The 21601-nt window shown below is 43.1% G+C and overlaps 1 protein-coding gene across 1 annotated transcript in view; it reads right to left on the bottom strand.

Moving 5' to 3' along the window:
- MAST4 (microtubule associated serine/threonine kinase family member 4) overlaps positions 1-21601 on the bottom strand; it is a 538813-nt gene that overhangs the window by 369075 nt on the left and 148137 nt on the right. The window contains 1 exon segment of the mRNA XM_041765742.1: positions 2570-2694. Coding sequence (XP_041621676.1) covers positions 2570-2694 — 125 coding nt within the window.

The following is a 21601-nucleotide window of genomic DNA, read 5'->3' as shown; positions in this document are numbered from 1 at the left end:
TAAAGAGGCTGCAAATAGTTTCCCTTACCCCACCCACAGGAAGTAATGAAGCCTCTGGAGGAAAGATAAGATGAGGGTTACATTTTAAACCTTCACTGTCAAGAGAATGGCTAACCACGCTCTGGCTTCTGTACCCAACCATGCCCAAAATACGTCACTAACAGAAGCATCAATACTACTAACATTTGAGACCTGTTATGTGCCAGGTACTATTTTAAGTTTGCTGCCTATGGGATCCTAGCACTTTCCCCAGCTTTGCGCTCAAGCCAACAGTATAAAAACTCACAGGACTGAAGAGCTAATGATTTCATGACTCTTCGGTAAGAATTTCATTTCAGATGTACTTGGAGAAGTAGTTTTTGTGTTTTCTATTAATAATTCTCCTTATCTTTTTATCTTATTCCCAAGTATCTTAGGTCACCTGATATGTGTTTTACAAATGAATGAATCAATTTCCATTTCTGAGTATGAGACCACCTGTATTACATAAGATACAGTATTACTATCTGAGTAATACTGAGTAATTACTAAGAGTAATATTGCAGTGACCCAGAAAAAGCACTGTTGTTTAAAAAAAAAATCATTAATTGTGAGGCACTTTTCTCTTTCCTTAAAAAGTAAATGCTTTCAATAAAATAAGCTTTTAATGAAATTCCCCAAGAAGAAAAATTAACACTGACCTTGGGGATAGGATGATGGCAGATGCGAACTACCATCATATTAACTGTACCTTTAAATATAAGTCCTAAAATTTTCATGAGAGGAAAAAGATGAACTTAGGTTTAAAGACTATAGTCAATTTTGAAGTCATAAAATATTCTGAGAGAAACTTTTTTAGGGATAATTATTCACTACATTCACAATCTTTATTATTCTAGAAGTAGAATCAGGGAATTCCAAAGTTGGTTTCCAGAGGCTGCTTAAATACCTCTTTTCATCTAGCAGGTGCAGCTGAGTTGATAAAATATGAGAAACTAAGTGATTTTCCCAAGTTTATACAGCTACCTAATGGCAAAAGTAAGACTAGAGTCTCGACCTAAGTCAAATCTCTCTGCATTGAATGAGTCTCAAACATCCGACTTAATTTATTACTAACGCATAAAAGTATAAGGCACCATAATGCACTGATAAATTATTTGCATCACCATCAGTAAAAGATATTTAAAAATCTGTTACCAAATCATACAACCTTACCACCAATACAAAAGTAACTTGTAGAGAACTCTAGTCTGTGCCAAAGATTGAAGGAGAGAAGTTAAAAGACCCAAGAGAAAACAAAATTCTAGGAAGCATTATGGGTAAAAATAAAGATAAACACTGGAAAAAAGTGAAAAAGGAAAGCAGGACTCCAAGCTGTGAACAAATACACAAATATGGATGCCAACTGACAGACAACTGGTAAACGTGGCTGGAGTCCTGGTGTTAGAATAATGACCAGTTTCAAGTTCCACAAAAAAGAAGCATCCAGGCAAGAATCTCCAGTGGATGAGAAATCTGGGGGATATTTCTGATGACAAGAAATATATTCACATGGCCTGAAATTTATCTCCCCACAGAATGCTTACTGATTATAGGATTAAAAGTCTTACTACAATGGAGAAATCAACACCATGATTGGGGGGCGGGAGGAAGGGGGAATTAACAACACGACGAGGGGTGGGTGGACACGATGGGCCTACAGAAGGCAAGCCCTGAGAGGACACATCACCATCCAATCCCAATTCTGGCCTGGAACCAAGAGGAAATATCAGACACATCAGGCATGGATAATAGGAGAAACAATCCATCTTTACAAACTAGGAGAGGAAGGATAGTCTTCAGATATGTCTATGTCATAAAAGGCAAAAGAAGGCTGTAGAAAAATTTGAGATTAACAGAGACTAAATAGAGATGACAATTAAATGCAATATATGACCCCAGACTCAATCCTACACTGGAGGAAAAATGCCACACAGGATACGATGGACCCAATTGATAAAAATGAAATACAGACTGAAGAATAGATAAAAGGCTTGTAGTAGCCACAAATGTACCAACGTCTATAACCATGATAACAAACAGCCAGGACATACACAGTGTACTCTTAAATAGTTCAAGCCCTTATCTGAGTGTGTGCACATATATACGAATACACACATATGCTTATATCTACATCAGCATATATCCACGGAGAGAGAAAAAGCAAATTCGGCAAGAAATAGCTGGATGAAGGTGAGGATCAACCTTGTTCTACTTATTTTTCATATTCTTCCAACTTTTTGGCAAGTCTGAAATTATTTGCAAACAAAGTATTTAAGGAAAAAGGAAGGTCAGAAAGACTTTCATCTCTTTTGTGGGAAGAGAGGAGACAGTCAAGTCGACCCACACTCTACAGGCCAGGCTGGGGCCGTGGGGAGGGGGCTTGGAAACGCTCAGCACACTCCAGGCAAAAAGTTTCGCACTGCGTAATAATGTTAAACATGGGTTAAGTTCAAATCCAGGTAAACTCAGGAAGCTTAAACCAGTCCCCAGGGCGGTGGGGAGATAAGAGCACGGGGATGCCCCGTGCACGAAAGCAGAGGACACTCACCAGGCTGGCGGTGAGCGAGGGCGCCGACTGGCCCAGGGCCTGGCTGCGCATCCGCACGAGGTTGGACGTCTCCGCCGAAGCTGGCCAGGCCTGCCCTGCCACCGGGTTTGGAAGGAGGTACCGGCCTGTCGGGGGGGGAAAGAGAAGACAGTGTTAAGTGGCGAGCAGCACATCGGTGCAGCACATCAGTGACAACAGCAAGTCCCTTCTTTTGTCCTCCTCCCTGCATTCATGTATTACTCGCAACCAGAGGCATAGTGCTCTAATCAGGTCAAGGGATTCGGCCCCAAGTTCTGCCCTGACTGCCCACGTGAACCCAAATTCCATGTTTTCAGCTCCAGCGCCTGCAGCTTTCAGCCAGGGTGGGTTGAAGTATCTCGTTACCACTGCCTACTGCACAGGGACTCGCTGGAGACGCATCTCAGTACTCAGAGCATGCTCAGCATCACTGAAGCAGACGTGCACTTACGGAGGGACTCTTTCAGTATCTGACATGGAAAATGATCGCAAAGTCAGCTAGCCAAGGGTCAGCAAAGTAGAGATTGTGACCAGCAAGAGGAAGACCTGGAATTCTGTCTAGGTGGAATGGGGCTGGTGCCTCCTTCTCAAAGCTTGTCTCTCCAAAGAACTGGTGGCCACCCAGCCATGTCCACAGGGTATACCCACCGCATCATCAGGACATCAGTGTCAGACTAGGCTCAATGAGCAACTCACATCAACCCTGAGCTGTAACATATGTTATGGCTTTAATAGTCAAACAGGTGAACCAATTTGCATGCCACTACTTCCTCGGCACAAGGACTGAACTAGTTACCAACACAGGAAATAAGGCTCCTTGACATCAAGGAGTTAGGATGGACGTGAATATTCACCCAGTAATGAAGCTCAGTGGAAACCATGTTTGATGTCTATGTACTTCACACTGATACTGGCACAATGAGTGGCCATAGTAGGTGCTCATTAAATATCCAATGACTGATTAAATAACAAGTGGGCTCTTCTTTCCCTACAAAACACACACAGGCCCAGAGAAAAGATGGCAGGCAACTCAGAGAACCTCATGCAAGGCTGGGAGTGGGGGGGTGGGAATCCAGCCACATACCTCTCAGAAACAGGAGGGACTGTAGCACATGTGGCTGGAGCCCTGCTGCAGAGGCAACATCTGGATTTCCCCCAGCAGATCTGTTCCTTATAAAAGAGCTTCAGTCTCTTGCCTCAGGCAACAAGTATATCCTGCCGGTTAATAACTGTTGGGCTATATTAACTGATTTACTAACAGGGTGCATGGTAACTACTAGCACTATCCAAGTACGGGAGTGAGCTGCAGCTCCCGCCATTGTCAGTGTGAAGAGGCCTAATGCTTTAATCCAAGTGCTTTGAGAAATTTCTATTTTAATTGCAAAGGAAACAATTACTTATTCTGCCAAAATTGCTCTTTTGCCATATTATGTAGTGAAAGCATAGACTATAGGGAAAATGAGATCTGCTTTTGTGATCTTCACCTTGCCTCGGTGACAATGGGAAAGGAAGTTCGCCAGCCTCTCCCGGCCTTGGCTTTTTTGTCTCTAAAATGGGGAGAACGGGCCTGTGTGAATGGTTGAAAGGATTAAAGAATTTTCTAAGTAAAGCACTCAGTAAATGTTAGCTACTTAGCCATAACAGTAGTAAAAATGTTAAGTATCTTTTTCACTTGAGTTTGGTTCCTCTTGGCTCATAAGTAGGAAATGTCCACATATAAAGGAATAAAGTCACCTATAATCACATCAGAGGAAACCACTGTCAACATTTCAGCGATTCTATACCGGGCTTTCCTTCCATAACCTATATTTTCTTACAAAAATGGGATCATACTGAGTTTTGTCACCTGGTCCCCCCAACCCCACATAAGAGATTATGACTTTTTCCAAACAAACAAATATAGTAAATACCAATTAAGTGAAGCATAAGCTCTGTCACTAAAAATTCAAGTATAATTACCCTCTGATTCTGGTCACCACCTCAAAAACGTTCAGGTTGATTTTTATGCAGGAAAGGTCACAGAATTGAAGTCAAATATTTTTATTTTTTTCCTTGCCTTATTTTAAAATATCAACTAAAAGATGAACTAAGAGGAGCTTTGCGCAATCTGCCTCCTTTTAGATCTAAAAGCAGGACATCTATAAAGATAGACAAGAAAACCATAGACTGCATTTAAGAAAACTAAGATCAGTATTACATGAAGAAATGATTTAACATAGAAATAAAGTCTTTAAAGGACATCATTTGTTAAGAACATACCAACCTCCAGTGATCAGAATCCACAGATTTTTTTCTTCTGATCTCTTCTATTTCTTTTTCTGTATTTTATGTTTTATATTTTCTTTATTCATATTTCAGAAAGAAACCTGATAGAAGGCATAGAAGCTATGTGATGCCAAGGTTTGCATGGTGGAGAAAATCTACTCTGGCCTCACCACTGTTGTGCTCCTGATGCTTCATTTAATTTTTTTGAAAATATTTTATTTATTTATTTATTTGAGAGAGAGTGAGTGAGCATGAGTTGGGGCGGGAGGGAGAAACAGACTCCCCACTGAGCTGGGAGCCCCACGGGGGGCTCAATTCCAGGACCCTGGGATCATGACCTGAGCTGAAGGCAGAAGCTCAACCAGCTGAGCTATGCAGGTGCCCCCAGATGCTTCCTTTGAAAGAAAACTAAGTTTAGAAACAAAAACAGTTGAAGAATTTAATGTAACAATGGAAAAACTCAGATGGCAAACATTTCAGTTGGCCAAATAATTTTATGTATCAGTCTTTTTTCTTTTAGTAGAAATTAATTATTAGATTGTCTCCGTATAACCTCCCTTAGGTTAACAGGTATTTATTTCTTTATCCCCAGGACCAGCCATAGTGCCTGGCACTTGCTAAGTGCCCAATAAATGTTTATTGCCTGAAATGCAGTGAAACTACACTATTTGATCAATACTTGATCAAGTGTGAAAAGAATAAAACTAAACAGATAATTTTCTTAAACTTCATTTGTAGCATAGCATAAATAGCTAAAAATCCACTAAGGCCTTACTATATCCCAGGCAATTCCAATATCTTAACAACCCTATGGTGTGCTAGGTAATATTATATACGGGGAGGCAGGGTGGAGAGGGAGAAGGAAAATGGCTTTTATAAAAAGATGGGAAATGGTAGCAGAAGGGATTAAATGAGATAATGCACTTAACGCACTCAACCTGGGACAAGGGAAACAGTCAATACACCATCACTTTTCACATTATCAGAAGAACTTTTTCATTCCATCAATATCAACTTCACCACCCTAGCAACAAAATAGGGCAATGTGTTCTTGGAGCACAAAGGAAATAAAGAAAAAGTATTTCATAATAAAGACTAAATAAAGACTAGTATTTCTTTGTGAAAAGAATAAATAGCAAATTCAGAATTAGAGTTATCTCTGGCAGAGAAAATGGGGAATAGGTCCAGGGAAGAAAATGCTGTAATATTATTTTAAGAATAGTTTGCAGGTAATAATGGGGGTCTATGAGTTGAACTTAAAAGTTTAAAGAATTAAGTTGTCACTTGTGGTTTTAATAAATTTAATATTAAAACATCTGAAGAATGTGGCAAATATTAAGTTTAGCTAAGGCTGGCTGGCAGATATATGGGTTGTAGTAAATTATTCTCTATTAATTTCTTTTTTAAAAAAGCTTTTATTTATGAGACACACACACAGAGAGAAAGGCAGAGACACAGGCAGAGGGAGAAGCAGGCTCCCTGCGGGGAACCTGATGTGGGACTTGATCCCGGGACCCTGGGGTCACGACCTGAGCCAACGGCAGATGCTCAACCACTGAGCCACCGAGATGCCTCTTAATAACGATTTAAATTTTATTTAAAAGTTTTAACTAATTCTAGTTAAGTTGAATTTCATTAAGGTTATCTTTATTTTTGTTACCCAGGTTTCCCTAGGAGTGTATTTTTAAAACAGAAAAAAGTCCTGGGATCAAGTCCCACATCAGGCTCCCCAAGGGGAGCCAGCTTCTCCCTCTGCCTAAGTCTCAGCCTGTCTTTCTGTGTGTCTCTCATGAATAAATAAATAAAATCTTAAAAAAAAATAAAGAAGAAGAAGAAAGTCATGGCAGTGGATACTGGGAAAGACTGCATTCTGTTCTCCCACGGGCACATAAGGAAACAGGGATGGTTCCTGAATAAATCCTCAGTGTAGGGAATTCATATGCTAGGATCCTGCTCAGGGAATCCAGCCCCACTTTGGAGGGGATGTCGGACTCAGAACAAACACTGGGGAAGGGCACAAGCAAACAGAACCACCACCCCCCCGCCACACACACACACACACACACACACACACACACATACACACATACACACATATACTCCAAAGCACACTCTCAACCTTTCAGTGTCATCAGATCTCCCAGGGCACTCGAAAGCAAGCAAAGACCACAGCTATAGGACCCCTGTGCATCCTCTCCTCCAAAGTCACTCTGCCTCCCACTGCCCCGGACATTTTATGTGCTACTGTACCATGTGGACGTCTCACCTTGGTGTACCAGGCCTGATGTGTGTCTTATCAAAGGAAAACAAAGAGCGACACTCAAGTGGTAAGGACAGATTTTAATCAGGAGTAACTACTGTAACAGGGGAAAAAAAAAAAGAGTTCAGTGTGAACTGAACTCACCTTCAATTTGTCCACAGTAACGAGTGTTTTAATAAGAGAAGGAGGGAGTAGGGCAGGGAGCCAGTGGAGGCTCAGTCGAGTCAGGGAAGTGAAAAATTATACAGGGTTACGCAGTGTAACTGCGATGAGGCCAGCTCTGTCTGCCAGCTGGCAGTCACCAAATTCAGATCCTACCCTCCCACAGAGCCTGGGACACAGGGTCCCTATTTACTCGCCCAAACAAAAATTTCTGACAGCATTTTTCTCAGGCAGGCCCTTTAAGAGGACTGGGGTCATGCTAAGAAGGTTGCCCTGAGCTGTGAGAACCTATGCCAGTGTTTGTTTGTGTCTTTACAGGCCAAGTCCGAGGCCTGGTTGAGAAGGAGGGCTCAGAGGAAACCGGCTAGAGTTTAGTCAAGGAGAGACTCTCCGTCAGCCTTCGATTCTTTTATTATGTCAACAGAGCCTAACCCAAAGGAGGCATTTTGAGGTTCAATCATTGACCCGTTTTGGAATTCAGTTTGAACTAAGCTTTTCAATTTACTCCGTATATTTACCCCATATGCTCTTCAAACCCAACAGGACATGAAACCATGAAAGCTGCCAGTAATGTTACGGTAGTCTCTACAGCCTACTTCCTGAGCACCAACTCTGACCTCCAAGTGATTCCATCACTTTTTCGTGAGCTTCTCCAAGTCTCAGTTTCCCCAGCTGTGAAACAGGGGTATACTTAGGGGGTGTTCTGAATACCCCTAAAGAAAAAACATCATACAGTGGACCTTCAGTAATGTCAGCTTAAAAAAGTAAGAAACACAAAAAGCGACCCAGGACACAATATATCCTAAGGTGAGCAAGAAATAAACTTTTGTGAAGCCACTGGAAAAATAATTCTATTAGGAAACACACACATATACAATGAAATATTTATCATCCTGTCACCAGTTAGATTTTAGACGTCATTATTCCTGCATGAGTCTTATCCTTAGGAATCACATGAATGTTATAAATTGAATGGTCTGTTAGCACAACACATGGGAGGTTTTTATTCCTGCCTAGATCCCCATTAGTGTTAATAGGGAAAAAGAGGACAACAGATGGATTTAGGGCAGTCATTAGAAGGTACTAACATTGTGCCATACTTGATAGTGACTACATCGAACTTTATATAAATTCGCTTTCTGATGACTACCAAGAGCCTCTAAAAAGTGTGTTGCTGTTGTATTCATGCATCATTTGCTGCCTACAATTTAAGAAAATTAGCATCTGTCAACTGCATTATTCAGCTGCACAGGGTGGAAATTAATGGATAATACCATTCCTAATTTCTTGGAGGAGAGGTGAGCTTGCCTACCAATCTGGCTGCTTTATTTTAATACCAAATTGAGTTTGCTATTACAACTGGAACTGTGATCGGCTCTGTGCTCTTTGGAAACACATTTATAAAATTCTGATATGTTTATTATAGCATTTATTACATATATTCTCCTGACATAACTAGAAATGTAGAGGAGATAAACAGAGGTCCATATTAAAGCAGAAATCGGTTGGCCAGATTGAAAAACTTGTCAAGCTTCAAACACACAGGTAGAAGTTACTTGAATGGGCTTTTCATATTGGTTATTGTTATTGTTTTGGTCACGGGGCCTCTACTTAACAGAGGGGAAGATACGCAGGCCTTTTAAGACTGTATTTTAAAATATGCAGAGTACTGAGCCTAGACCCAGATCGCGCCTTGGTAGGCTACATATGGTCTCTTCACTGGAGTGTGTGTTTCCCTTTGTTTCCATCCTGAATCCCAAGAAACAAGACGACCTCCACAAATGCACGCTTTCAAAAATGAAATACATGCTTTCAAAGCCCCCCAAAGCATGAAGTATCCCTCTGAAGTAGGAAAATACCAGGTCAGCAATAATTTTAGCAGCATGGCTCTATAAAGAATTAAATATAGCCTCTGGAGAACTACTTTATCATCAGGGAATAATGGTACCTGACTAGATTTAAAAGCTTCCAGTAAAAAAGTTCCTTATCACCTGAAGTGCAACGTAGATTCTGCAGTCAGTCGGCAATCTTACATGTGAGGGTCATTTCTCTCGGATTACAAACAAGCCATCAAAGGGAAAACAAGACCTGGTAACTACTAACAAAGTAGTCTTTAGATATGGCTTCTGGGGCTCAGTTATACCTAAAAACTCTGAAAAACGTTTGTTTCTCCCTCTAAGGCACCAGCCAGGGACACAAGGATGCTGAGGGAGTGGCTGTGTTACTGTCACGGGGTTTGGCCAGGTGGGGGAACCACAGGAGGGAGGGAAGGAGGATAGGCCTGGCAACCCAGCAGAAAGGGGCCACCCATTCAGCTCCCTCAGCCTTTGTCTCTACATTTCGGCTCCCTGCCCGCTGCCAACCTGAGCACCTGCTGAAGCTCTCCACACAGCTCCCTGAACACTCACATCCACCACTCAAGTGGGACACGCCACTGTTTGACCCTCCCCACTTGCCACTAAAACCTCCCTTGCTCGCTTGCACCTCTGGGCATATGCAGAAAAGAACTAAAAGCAGGGACCTGAATGGATATGCGTACACCAAGTGCACAGTATCATTCACGGGAGCAGATGACAGATGAGCAGATGAACACAATGTTGTATAGACACTCAAAGGAGTACCCCTCGGCCTTCGAAAGGAAGGAAATTCTGACACATGCTCTGACGTGGATGAACCCTGAAGACATGCTCAAGAAAAGAAGTCAGACACAAAAGGGCAAATACTGTATGACTCCTCTGATGGGAGGCTCCTGGAATGGAATTTCTGTCTCAATTTTACTGAGACAGCAAGTAGAACCATGGATCCTGGGGGATCCTGCTGTACACTGGGTACAGAGTTTTACTTCGGGAAGATGACAAAGTTCTGGAGGTGGATGGCAGTGATATTTGCACAACAAATGGTTACAATGGTGAATTCTGTTATGTCTATCTACACACACACACACACACACACACACACACACACACACACTAAACCACGTTCATCTGCTTGGCTAAAACTCCTGCACCTTCCCGAGAAAAAACAAGGTCTGTTTTTATTGTCTAGGAGGCACCCACATTAAACTATGTCAGCACCTGCTCTTGCAAATTCCACTCAACTAACTTAAGCCCTTCCAATCACATATGAGTCAGAGGAACTGAGTCTTCCCCAGAGCACCCCCAAGTTTAGAAATGGAGAAAGGCTGAAGGCCAGGACAAGTCACTGGCTGAAGCCGGGGAGAATGCATGAGTCAGCAGCCACTGTCCTCAAGTACACTCCATCATCCCCAAGATGCTCTCCTCCTCTGCTTCACTGCTCACTCCCAAACACTGGTTCCCTCATCATAGCGACTGTCACACTCGCAGCAATTAGAGCCTCCCTTTATTCATCTTCAGCTGCTACTACAACACAGAGACATGGTTCCTTCCATCTTCCCTCTCACATGGGTGACTGACTTCCAATTTCTTGTCTCTGCTGCAAAAGAATAACTATACCTAGACAGCATCGGAAACGTTGCTAAATCACTCTTCTTAATGGCACAAATAAATATAATTTGAGAAACCAATAGGCTTGTGACCAGAGAGTGAAGTTCACCGACTCCTATACTGAGAGCTGCTATTCTCGTCCTTAAAGAAAGAAAAGTATGTACTTACTCACACAAGCAAAGTCCAAAGCTCCGCCTTGACCTTAAGGCCTTAAAGACATCACTGCCTCCCATTGGGGGATCTCCGATTACTAGGAAACTGAATGTTGAATGGAGAGAGTGCACATGCCTTCCGAGAGGGTGGTAGGCAAAGCATGTAATGCCACTGGGACACCAAGGCCTGAACCTAACTAAGAGTACCATGCAGCCACCACTAAACCTCGATTCTGCTCCAAGACTCAAACCCAATGGAGAAGCCCAACCTCACTGCGTGGAATAGTCTCGCCAGCATCCTATATCACAAAGGATGGCAAGGCAACAATACTAACCACCGAGGGCCTGGTGAGAAAGGTAAGAGGACACTTTAGAAGGAAGCTTGCAGCAACCAAAGCAGATAGCGGATGGTGCGAGCAGACCAAGTCCAGAGTGGGTACACGACACATGTTTTGGGACATCACAAAAGGCCAGTTGCACACTGTGAGCATGCTATAGACTGGGGAAAACTAACAGAATGCTCACATCTACAATACAAAAGTGACACCCTTTGGACAAACCATATTTAGCTGCCGCTGCCACTATCAACCACAGCTGAAGTTTTAAATCAAAAGCAATCTTAGTTGTGGGCAATATGGTAACGTGACTCAAAGGTACTCTCTTTACCCTCGATTGCAGATGGCCACCATGTTACCCCTAGCATTTTATGGTGAAAGGGGAAAAAAAGCCAATATGCCATGTATTTGCATGTGGAACAATCTGAATCCATACTCAGAAATATGTTTGGTCTTTTTACCCATCTTTTGTACCTATCCATTTACCTTAAATTGCTCTTTAAGAAGAAGTAGGTCTTCTCATCCACCAATATTACCACTCTCAAACTCTAATAAGGGAAGCTATTGGGATCAAATGAACGAGTACATGAAACAGAGCTTGGTACACTGTAATGTTCCTATTATCACAAGCGTTCACACCACCCAGCAAGTTCTCCCATTCTGCAATGAGACCCAGTCCCTGCCAGCAAATCCTTGCTGCACCTACATCACCAAGAGGTCTCCATGCAGAGGATGATTATCTGGATTTAAAATTCTTATGAAAAATACATAATGGTTTTGCCCTAAGCGCTAGCTGTACAAACCAAAGGCTAATGGGCCAACCTACAAGTGATTTTTAAACAAGTATTAAACAGAGCCTACCCTAATGAGAACATGGTCACAAGAATCCGACAGCGAGGGGTGCCGCGTGGAACGGCTGTCTGCGTGAGGGCACCCAGGAGCTGGGTGGTGGCCGTGTCTAGGCAACGCTGGGCATAGGTCAGAGTTAACATCTGCAATCTGGCCTCCCTCCATCCACGTATTGAAATATAATTCAGCAGAATGAATTGCTAGACATGCCTAAACCCCCTGGGAAATGACAGATATTGATGAATGCTGTTGGGAAGATATATGGAAGGAAACGGCAAATAAATAGAACCATTTTTTCTCAGAGTCAGTTTGCGGATATGTGGAGCAGCTGTTAAACTACTTGTCAAGCTCCCGGTTCTCCCTTCCTCTTGCTCCTTCCTCTTTCCCATCTGCCTCCACACCTTTCGAAAACCCCCGGGAGGACCAGAATCTTGCACGCTTCAAAATGCCAACCAAATGAGTAGGAGTCATCGCCTCTTTCCCCATCACATTCCGACTTCCCAACCCAGCTTGTCCAATTCCTTCCGAAATAGCTTTCCATCTAAACTGCCTTCTCCAGATCCTGGAAACATGTTCAATGTTTAAACTCATGGAACTGTTGAATTCAAATCCAAAATTCACAGCCTATTACTGTGTAGTAGCTGCGTGGCCTTGGTCAGACTTCTTATTCTCTTATATCCCAGTTCCCAGCACATGTTCTATAAAATGGAAGTGACTGAGCAAGCCTATACTGTGGTTGTGAGGACTAAAGATTGTGAACAGAGAGCCTCTCGGGCCATCTAGCAAAGAGAAGTCCTGGGATAAACAATGGCTTATCCCCTCTTCTTTCCAATGCAGAACACCTTTTCCAGCCAAAGGCATGCCTCCTTGGCATCGTCCTCAGACTGGATCGAATTCTCTCCAGCACAGGGCACTTCAGAGATAAGTGGTTCTCATTCCTTCATCAAGAGAACTCAGGATCATAGAGTGAGAAACCAGTCGGACACAGGTTTGTATCCTAGTTTCCCCATTTATTAGATAGAGAACCCTGGATACATTACTTGTCCTCTCTGAGCTCTATTTTCATATCTCTAGTGATGATGACAATAAGTAACACACGTCAAGTGCCCAGCACAGTGTGGAACACATAGTTTATGTTCAGTTGTGGTTTAAGTCTCCCTCCAGGATATTTTACCCATCTTGGCATCATGGGCATTGAATCCATACCCCAAACCCTGCCAGCCTTCTCTTTCCCCATCATACCACCTGTTCCCATGTGGCTCTGTGTGCAGAGAATCCAATTTATCATTATATACAATATGCTCTCTCCAGTGTCAATTCTGTCTCCTGGGACTGTACCTCATATGTGTTTACAGCCATTCGTCACATCTGGCACACAGAACGTACCAAACTTTTACGTGATCACAAACTTAACGTCTGTGCATAGTAACTCTCCATTCTACCTTTCATTTCTATTTCTACCAGGGGTTCATATTTTTCCATTACTCTGTGGTTCCACGTTGCCTAGAAAAATATTCGAACTTGGTTCAATTGTTTGTTCTGTAACCACAGCAGCAAAGACTCAGTAGCCTTAACGTGTCACTTTTCTTGGTTTTGACTTTCCCTTCTAAAAAGCATCTCCAAAAAATAAGTAAAAAAAAAAAAAATGCATCTCCAAAGAAGTCCGACACCTCCACAAAATACTGCATCTTTTCAAAGTAAGCTGATTAGCCTCAAAACGGTAGATGACAATTTGCACTCAGCATCTTGCTTTTGGAGAAATTATGACCCCTATTCAATTACATTCTTTTGCACCCTAAGATGCTTTGATTGACACATCCGAATGTCACTGGCAGCCCTGAGATGCTAAACATTTCTGACAACTGCCCTACATCTAAATGCTTATGACAGAGGCCAAGGACGAGCTAGCCGTCAGGAGCTTTACAAGAGAAACAAAAAGAACAAAGGCAGCCACGAGGGGATAAAACAAACTCCCTATCACAATCCGAGCATAAATTCCCAGACGACCAAATTTCCCAACAAGTTCTGTTTACCCAAGGAACTTTTCATATACACACTCTAGTTCACCTAACGATGTCCCTTCACATATTATTTATTTGGAACAGATTCTAGTTCCAAGCTGACATTTATTCCAAATGGATTTCAAACTCTTCCTCCTCAATGACAACATCTATGCTTCCTGAAGAATCTAGTATTTTTTGTCTTCTGAGACATTTGTTGATACTGGCTAATGAGTAAGGGAAAAAATCCGCAACACCACTGTGAATTCAAAAAAATACCACAGGAGATCTCCTCCAGTGATTCCTAATGGTAGTTTGTTCAAGACCCCATTTCTGGGGAGAGAGACCTCCACCAGGGAGTGTACAGCTTGCTCTCCTTCCTCTCTTAGTAGGAAAGTTCATGTCCCTCTCACCTGGCTTAAAAGCAATGGAATCTAAGAAAGGATGTTTATCTAAACTGCAACCCGACACCCGGAATTAAGCTCCCACAAATCACCAAGTGCTTTCCAAAACCTAACACAACACTGCCCTTGTTCTTAAGAAGAGAAAAAGGAAAGCCACGATTATTATCCCGATTGCCTCAGCCCTGCTTAGAAATTAATGAGAAGTGATAGGGCTGGAAGTCAGCCTTCCATTTCTGGTCTACTCCTTAGTCAGTGAGTTCTTCTGAAAGCTTAGAGGATAGAAAGCGGCCTTGATTGACAGGATCGCTTCTTCATGTTTTAAAGTAATGGTATCAGTAGACAAGCCAACATTCCTTTGTAGAGAATTTCAACCATGATTATGGAGAAATCAGTGTGCTCAGTGCTGGGGGGGTATAGGGCACGTAGCCATGTGGTTATTCCAGTCACACACACCCTCCAAATAGCCATCTGGTCAAGACTTACAGTGTGATCATTTTCTTCTAGCAATTTCATTCAATGCATTTGACCTCCCATTACTGGAATCCAGGGAGAGGACCATGGCTGTTGAAAGCATGGAAATAGAGCACGTGCATACAGACTTGCCTACATCAAAGAAGCTATCACGCACCTGGTCTGCTTGGAGTTGTCCACCAAGATGGCCCCATCTCTGAGGGGACTCAGCAGCCAGAAGGTCAAAGAAAACATATGAAAGGATATTGTAGGAATGCCTGGGTGGCTCTCAGCGGGTGATCCTAGAGTTCCAGGATCGAGTCTCGATCAAGCTCCCTGCATGGAGCCTGCTTCTCCCTCTGCCTGTGTCTCTGCCTCTTTCTCTCCGTCTCTCTCATGAATAAATAAATATAAATAACTTTTTAAAAAAAAAAAAAGGATATCATACTAACATCTATATGTAGGGCTTCTGACCTCTTGCCTCCCTTACCATGCATGGCCCTGTGAGACAGCATGTCTGAGAAGGCCTAGGTACAAAACCATTCCAGTCTTTACCGAAAGACTTTGCAAATAAAAATATAAGATGCCTAAATACATTTGGATTCAGATGAATCTGAATACACATGGCCCCATATTTTATACTGGACCGAAGTACACTAAAAATATCACTTGTGGTTTGTCTGGTATTATTCACTGGGCGTCATGCGTTTTGTCTGACAACCCTATTTACTGAGCACTTAATATGGGCAACGGCAGGAAACGTTGCTTTGTGAATGCGAGGCAGAGTTCCTGGAGGAATTTACAAACTAGTAAAAGGGATGATAGGTCTACAAATAAGAGAAAATTAAAAGTGATCCATCCTGTAAGAAGAGAGCAGTGGGGAGGAGGAAAGACAGCTGTTGAAGAATCAGCAAGTGATGTGAAGAGGCGTTTGGGATGGAATCAGAATGTAGAGTAAAGGATCGTGAGTTTCACGTCCCTGTTTTGTACACCTAAGTAGATGTCTCAGTGCTATTTGGTTTTTAAACAATTTTATTTATTTGAGAGGGAGAGAAGGAGCACAAGTGGCCGGGGGGGAGGGCAGAGGGAGAGAGAGCAGCAGACTTCCTGCTGAGCAGGGAACCCCAATATGGAGCCCAATCCTGGGATCCTGACATCAGGGCCCAAGCCAAAACCACACACTTAATCAAATGAGCCACCCAGGCTCCCCTCACTGCTGTGAAGATTGTACATGTATCTTTTTCCCCCTAATTTTCTTTTTATTATTTATATACTACTGCAGCCAAAACCTCGTGTAATGGAGCACAGCCAAACAACAAAACGTTTTTGCACTAACATTCCTGACAACCAAGGCAGGCACGGTGGGTGACCTAACTCTCACCACTTAACCAGCAAGAGAATTCAAATTTTTCAGACTAATTTAATCTCGTCTTGCCTTGTTCTGAGCCCAGAGAAATTTGCTTCAGATTTTTTTTTAACAAGGGCATAGACATATTTAATTATTTCTGTCCTCTAGAGTGGTGTAGGGCAAAACTACGGGCATATCCTACATCACGGGACACCAGACATCTTCAGTGTATACCCTTTGTAAAAGTTTCACCCCCAGCAGTGAACAAGTTAGCAATGGGTTAAAAGCAAAGAAGTGACTTAGCCTGCAGCTCTCCCCTCTGGCCCTGATGTGATGCAGGGCACCTGACACAGGACTGTCAAAGAACAGAGAAAGGATCCAGCTGGGCAGACCCAAGAAAATAAATGTAGTCCTGACAATATGCGTTGATTAAGTACTTGAATGACAATGGAACATGACAATGACAAATGCAGGCTACCACCACCGGAGTCATTAATATATCAGAAACACTAATTTTTATAAATCTTTAAACTTCCCGGCTGGTGGCATTTGCATTTCTTTGCCTACTCCTTCTACTGCGGAGTTGACATCAAGTCAGCTTCATTTTCAGTTTCCAGCCAGGAAGTTAAAGAAAAAGAAAAAAAAACGGTCTACATTCTTGATCTCTGATTAGCCACTGAAAATGAGTTTTAAACAAGAGATGGACGGCCTGGGGTACTGGGTTTCAGAGGCCGATGACAGGACATCATTGGAATGCTCCTCTGGAGGAGACAGCGGGCTTCCGTGCCCAACAATGGAGAAAGTATTTTTGTGAGAAGGGAGGAAAATGCAGGGAAACCAGTCTCTGCAAATATTTTTCCCCCCTCTCTCTTCTTGGTAGCTAAAATTACTTACTACTCAAGCTTGAAGGGACTTGGAGACCGTCTGCTCCAATCCACTCATTTTACAGATGATTAAGTCATGAGCCAGAAACCAAGACACGCCTTACTTAGAGCTGTACCTCTGACTGGTATCTGGGCCTCTGATCCCCATTTCACGATTCCCATCACACCCTGAAACAGTGGTGTGTAACACGTCAAGATGCTAACTCCACCTGGCCAAGTCACTAGCTTTCTATCTCGAAATCCCATTCAGTGTAATCCGTGTGTTCCATTCTCTTCCTGACACACGTCTCCCCTAATCGCTACTGCATCACACCCAACTACCATGCCTGTGTTATCTAGAGGATTCCAGCACATGAGCAGTTAGCACCTTGCATGCACCTCTATGCAGGTGTGCTACAGTTTCATTGTACGTGTTAAGAAAATGTCACCAGAAGAGCCAGTTGCCCATATCCAACTGCATGTTGGATCCATGTGTGCTCCAGTGTGGCCTTCCCCAACTTTATCTCCCCCTCTGTAATAATTCCAGGGAGTGCTCGGTGTGGGATTTAATAAGTAACATGGATTTTCTATCATTTAAATTTGTATTTCATGTTCTTAACTACAACATAGTTGGGGCACCTGGGTGGCTCAGCAGTGGAGCATCTGCCTTCGGCTCAGAGCATGATCCCGAGGTCCAGGATCGAGTCCTACATCGGGCCCCTTGCAGGGAGCCTGCCTCTCTCTGTATCTCTCATGAATAAATAAATAAAACCTTTTAAAAACACCAAAAACCAAAAAAAACTATAACTTAGTTAACTCAACTTTTATGGCTTTCTCACAGACAGTGAAGCATCACAGGGATAAAACCATGTCATCTTTTATAGATGATACATACAAGGAACTGAGAAGATAAGCTGGGAATCTGCACACTTTTCAGAACCTGAAAGCGTACCATGCATAAAGGGCAGGAAAACCATGTCCAGCCATGCAGGCCTCAGTCTACCTTACTGGAACAAAACAAAATTTTGGGGATGTACACAAATATAAAATCAGTGGAGAGAAAACAAAAAAGAATGTAACTGTGCCCTTTCGAGCAATCAACCCCTTGCCAACAGTGACTCCCCAAATCCCACCTGAAATCAACTTTTAATTCTAAAGAGAATTTTAAGAACAAACTGCTAGAAACTTTGATATGTGGATTCAATAAATTTGTTTTTCTCCCAGGAATAATCAAAACCCGTTATTTATAGAACCCCACGAGAACACCAGAAATATGGGGGAGATACCAAGAGCGTAAGAGAGAGACTAAAGGGGGGAGGGAGGATCCATAGCGCTTTGTGGATTCCAGCGTTCACATAGCTTTCATTGGTTTCCATTATATTTCCTTACTAGCCTGACACAGAGAGCCTCCTTATAGTAATGTTTAGACACATACGACTTTTAAACTCACACCTGCAAAAACTTGTCTAGACCACTGGGACGCTCTTCCTTGGTGTACTTTAAAGAATTTCAGGTGTGACATTTGATTTGCCACATCCACACCATATCCAGTTGAAGATCCAGAAGGCAAACTTATTTTGCAGGTGAGGATGGTTCAGTTCTCAGCATTCGGCTGATTTTCCTACTTGAGAAATCTTGAAATTCTAGGTCAACAATGACTTAAGTCCCAAGATACTTTCTGCTCTTCAGAAGGCACCTCAAAAAGCTTAAGGGAGGGCAGCCGGGGTGACTCAGTGGTTTAGCACCACCTTCAGCTCAGGGTGTGATCCTGGAGACCTGGGATCGAGTCCCACATCGGGCTCCCTGCATGGAGCCTGCTTCTCCCTCTGCCTGTGTCTCTGCCTCCCTCCCTCTGTGTGTGTGTCTCTCTCGTGAATAAATAAATAAAATCTTAAAAAAAAACTTAAGGGAAACTGAGTCTTCCATCAACCTCTTAATTAACAATCAAAACTAAATTTCAAGTCCTTCGAACTCTATCTGGTACAAAGTTGTCCAACAGCTTTCTGATGAGCCAGCTTTGCTGACCTAGCACGGCTTCCAGCACTCTCTGGAGCTCTCGCCACTTCAAAGCAAACAGTCTAGTCTCTCATCTGACTCTCGGTATAAGAAAGACACGTTTGATTCTTCAAGTCCTCATTTGGATCATCTCTTAATTAATTCTCCCAGCATGCTTGATATCATCACCTCTGGGAAGGCTTCCATGGTACAAAAGACCTGAAAGAGGTATTGGAGTTTCCAGCAGGTCTCTGCAGCCTGGCTCTGAACAAGGTGGCCACATGGCAGTTCCCAAGCAGCAGGTGACCAGGGGCCTGGAAACCACCTTATGATCACCTATTTAGGGGGAGCAATGAGTCCCTGGTAAGCCATCTGCATGGGAGATGAGCCACGGCAGAAGGCTCCCTGACACAGAGCCACTGGGAGGCAGCATCTGCCACAGGAACCAGCTAACAGCTGCAGGCCCCATTAAGAAGTCTCTGGAGATTCTCCTACTCTGACAAGGAGAAATCGTACAACGAAAATACACAAGAGTCCTCTTATAATTAGAACACCTAGATATCAACAAAATATCCAGATACCAACTGACATAGGAGTGGCGAAGACAATGGTTTTAATTTTTTTTTTTTAATTCATGATAGACATAGAGAAAGAGAGGCAGAGACAGAGGAGGAGGGAGAAGCAGGCTCCATGCCGGGATCCCGATGTGGGACTCGATCCCAGGGCTCCAGGATCGCACCCTGGGCCAAAGGCAGGCGCTAAACCACTGAGCCACCCAGGGATCCCAAGACAGTGGTTTTAAAGGCTACTGCAAAGCAGGCACTCTCACCAGGAAGAAGAGGCTAATGGATCTGTCTCTTGATTGCTTAGCAACCCACGAGAATGGGTGGACATTGTCCAGTTTTATAACTATTGTTGATGAACTACACACTTCCACAAGTTCTAATGTAAAACATTAAACCAACTGCTCCCAGTACTACACCCTCAGCCTGCAGATTTTTTTTTAAATATTGACAAACAGCAAAATGAACAGAAATAGGAGGTGTTCAAGCCAGTACAACCTTAATTCAGAATTATCTGTGGATCTGGGGGTTTTTTCTCTGTTGGCCAGGAACCAAGAACCCAAACTGAGAGCGTCACGAGAGAGCACCATTTACAACCACTGTAAATGCCTTTGCTCTTTAAGAGTTTCAAATTTTGCCAGATTTCAAAATATTAACATTTCACTCGTCCTTCAGGGCCTGGTTAAGTCCAACTCAGCCCACCCAGTGCTCAGTCCCCAACACCACCACACGCCCAGGTCCCCACTTCCAATCCTCCTTTCAAGCTCTCATGGGCTTGGTCTCCACCACTGAGAAATTTCACTACAGGGCACCAAAACTCATTCTTACACAGCTTGGCTCCACTCTCCCACCACTGTCTTAAATGACCCTCAAACAGACTTCTCTGGTATGTTCTGTGGAAGTACTATTCCCAGTACACACATTTCCCTGGTATCTTCACCTTTCCCTCAAACAGGTAAGACAGCCTTCACTTCTGATTCATGATCTCAGTTCTTAAAGGGGTTGTTGATGCTTCCAAGAAACCCTATTACATGTATAGCTCCCTTCCTGTTCTCCAAGACCACGTGACTTCCTTCTCTACTAGACGCCCATATAATCCTGACCACTCCCCAGGGGTCTCATAAGGTGCTGAGAAAAGTGAAGCCACCAAATCTATTAACCTACCTACTTTTTATTAAGTGCATTCGTTGAAAGTGGCAATATGGAAAGGGAACATTTAAAAATGAAACTTCTAAAAAATAAAAAAAATTTTAAAAAATGAAACCTCTTACTCTCGAGATACATGTAGATTCCCATGTAGTGGGAAGAAACAATACACGGGACCCCAGTCTTCCTCAATGGCAACTCCCTGCGAGCCTCCAGTAGACCATAACCAACAGTATGAAGACACCAACACAGTCAAGATACGGAGCATGTCCATCACCGGAGGACCCCTTATGTCGCCCATTTATAGTCACACTAACTGCCCCCCAACCTCCCCCTCCTGCTGCCCTGGCCAACACTCGCCGGTTCTCCACTTCTACAACTGTGTCATTTCAAGAATGGCATAGGCAAATGGAATTAAACAGCATGCCTTTTTTCATGTGGTGTAATTCCCTGGAGACTCACCCAGGCTGTCATCCCCATTACCAGTTCATTTCTTTTTACTGTTGAACAGTATCCCATGATCCAGATGTACCTAGACTACCTGTTTTTGTATCCTTTTGCTCCTCCTTTCTCCTATTTCTAGGAAGGAGGCACCCCTTCTCCTATAAAAAGGCCAGCCTTCTTACACGTGCTGCAGATACATTGCCAGGTTTCTCCCAAAGCACTATCATCTCTTTCTTCAATAGCATCCCGACACCTGACAAACACGCTCCCATGGACCCATGCTAAGATATCTCCTTCTGACCCATCATACCTTT

The sequence above is a fragment of the Vulpes lagopus genome, chromosome 8 (genome assembly GCF_018345385.1).
Source record: "Vulpes lagopus strain Blue_001 chromosome 8, ASM1834538v1, whole genome shotgun sequence".
Taxonomy (NCBI): Eukaryota; Metazoa; Chordata; class Mammalia; order Carnivora; family Canidae; genus Vulpes; species Vulpes lagopus.
The sequence above is the reverse complement of the archived record's forward strand: the minus strand, read 5'-3'. Positions and strand labels throughout refer to the sequence as shown.